At 27.8% G+C, this 2,563-nt stretch overlaps 2 protein-coding genes across 2 annotated transcripts; both read right to left on the reverse strand.

The window, feature by feature from the left end:
* Nucleotides 1–11: 11 nt before the first annotated feature.
* LOC126909758 (uncharacterized) lies at nucleotides 12–1,511 on the reverse strand (the record flags this gene model as incomplete). Its single annotated transcript, XM_050692189.1, has 2 exons — nucleotides 272–1,511; nucleotides 12–241 (listed from the first exon to the last, which is right to left on the reverse strand). Coding segments are annotated over exons 1-2 (1,470 nt in total), but the record flags the coding sequence as incomplete, so codon positions are not given.
* Nucleotides 1,449–2,557, reverse strand: LOC126909757 (uncharacterized protein K02A2.6-like). Its single transcript, XM_050692188.1, has 2 exons — nucleotides 2,358–2,557; nucleotides 1,449–2,303 (listed from the first exon to the last, which is right to left on the reverse strand). Exons 1-2 carry the CDS (start codon nucleotides 2,434–2,436, stop codon nucleotides 1,846–1,848), a joined length of 537 nt encoding a protein of 178 aa, XP_050548145.1. The 5' UTR covers nucleotides 2,437–2,557; the 3' UTR covers nucleotides 1,449–1,845.
* Nucleotides 2,558–2,563: the final 6 nt, after the last annotated feature.

A 2,563-nucleotide genomic window follows, 5' to 3' on the forward strand; every position in this document is an offset into this window, starting at 1 on the left:
TCTAATTCTACTTTATTTTTTAAAGCAAAAGGTACAAATCTAGGCTTGTAAAATTTTGGGATACAATCTTTTTCAACAAAAAGTGTAATTTTGTGTTTTGAAAAAGTTCCTAGATTATTGTCAAAGACCTTAGAGTACTTTTTACATAATTGTACAATATCATTAGGTTGATCATTACCTTTTATATAGTTAATAGTATTATGATTAAAAAATATGTTAAGTTTGGAAAAATCTTTGCTACCTAATAAAGGAGGTCCACCTTTTTNCCTACCTAATAAGGGAGGTCCACCTTTTTTTACAACATATAGTGTAATTATTCCTTTAACATTATTATAATTGAAACTTATATCTAGTTTGCCCAACGGCTTAAAATATTTACCTATATAATCTTTTAACATAATGTCATTATCTAATAATTTAATATAATGAAAATTTTCTAAGTAACAAGATTCATTTATAAAAGAATAAAAACTTCCAGTATCTATTTGAAATTTTAACTTAACCTTATCTAACATGACATTTATTTCAATAGGGTTAATGTCATTTACATTGTTTTCAGTATTTATTTTGAAAATCTCTGATTCATTTAAAAAAATATTATCATTTTCCGGATCAGTATCACTATTATTATTATTAATAAAGTGTGTATTGAAAGATTTATTTTTATACTTAACAATATTTTTTTTACACATAGGGGCTAGGTGCCCTTTTAAATTACATTTGTTACAAGTATATTCTTTGTACTTACATTCTATTGTCTTATGATTAATACGACCACAAACTTGGCATTTGGTTTTGTTGTTTTGAGCATTTTGATTTCTGGCAGTTGTATGGTTTGATTGATTTTTAAATCTATGGTTGATCCTTTGATTGGATTTGTTGTGTTTGACATAATTTATTTCATTTACCTCTTGTTGGTTATTCTTGCCAGCCATTTCTTTAGCTAAAGCGATATCTATCATTTTTGCTAAGGTGGTATCTTTATCTTTCGCATCAACTTCAAATAAACGTTCCTTATAGTTCTTTTCTAATCCTATAGTGAAAATGTCACGAAGGACTATGTTTAGCTCACTACCAAAACCACAAGGCATTGCTAATGTACGTACTCTGGCTGCCCATTCTGATATTGTCTCCGTTGAATATTTTTCAGCTCTGTAAAATGTATTTCTAGCTGAAAAATACGACTTGACTGGAGTGAAATGTTTGTCCAAGAGTAGGATTAGTTCTTTGAAAGTTTTGCATTGAACTTCTGCCGGAACACATAGACTTTCAAGTAGTGATAAGGTGTCATCACTTAATGAGGTAATCAGCATAGCTTTTTGTCTATCCTCTTCAATAATATTACCTACTATAAAATTACTATTTAACTTTAATTTGAAAGTTTTCCATTCATTTGTACGATGGTCGAAAAACATGTGACCAAGGCCAATATAGGCCTGTCNAAAAGACATGTGACCAAGACCAATATAGGCCTGTCCATTATTGCCAGTAGCTGTATTTCTGGTCAACATCGTATCCTCGTCGCCAATTTATGTTCTATATTTTGATAGGACTAATATATATTTTAAATACAAATTTCATTTATTTTAAAATGAATATATTTTATTTAATCTAAAAAAAGCTTTTTCATACATCTCGTGTGTTCTTCATATATTTAGGTTAACATGAACATTGATAACTCTTAAAACTATGATAACACACACTGATATTACAGTGTAGTATATAACATTTCCCCACTAAAGATAATTAATTAAAAATACAAATTGAATTTGAAATGTACATCACAAATATGATATGAAATGTGTATACATATATATATAAAATTTTTAACATTAAATAATTGTGTTAATTCCTAAATTTAAGAGGTTTTATTATTGTTCTCTTAGGTCTTTGTTTAATATTGTTTCTGTTATTACTATTTGGATTATTAACTATGTGACTAGATTGTTTAATAGTGAGATCAGATAAAAAGGAATCATTGTTATCAGTGATAGGAGTATTTTCTATGAAAGAGGAATTGTTTTTTAAAATTTGATTAGTATGACGTTTCCAAACTAAATTATCATTAGTTGTCACCTCATATGTTCTACTGCCTAATATTTTTGAAATAACAGCTGAGATCCATTTATTAGATGGTGATCTATAATCACGAACTATCACTTTTTCATTTACTGTGAAATTTACATCTCTCTTCCCACCATTTATTACTTGCTTAGTTTGGCACTTTTCTACCACATCACTTGTGCTTGATTTGAGTAAATCAAAAACAAATCTAATTGACTTTCCAAATAAAATTTTTGTANGTTTGAGTAAATCAAAAACAAATCTTATTGACTTTCCAAATAAAATTTTTGTAGGTGTTTCTCCAGTGGTTGTATGTGGAGTATTTCTGTACTGAAATAAGAAATTATTTAATAAGTCAATTATGTCATTCATTTGGTTATTTTTTATGACTTTTTTTATGAAATTTTTGATAATTTTAACCGCACTCTCTGCTGCTCCATTACTCTGAGGATGGTACGGAGCACCAACTAAATGATTAATATTGTATTTTCTTAAATAA

Source organism: Daktulosphaira vitifoliae, unplaced genomic scaffold (genome assembly GCF_025091365.1).
Source record: "Daktulosphaira vitifoliae isolate Bord-2020 unplaced genomic scaffold, ASM2509136v1 Scaffold_1169, whole genome shotgun sequence".
In the NCBI taxonomy this organism is placed as follows: Eukaryota; Metazoa; Arthropoda; class Insecta; order Hemiptera; family Phylloxeridae; genus Daktulosphaira; species Daktulosphaira vitifoliae.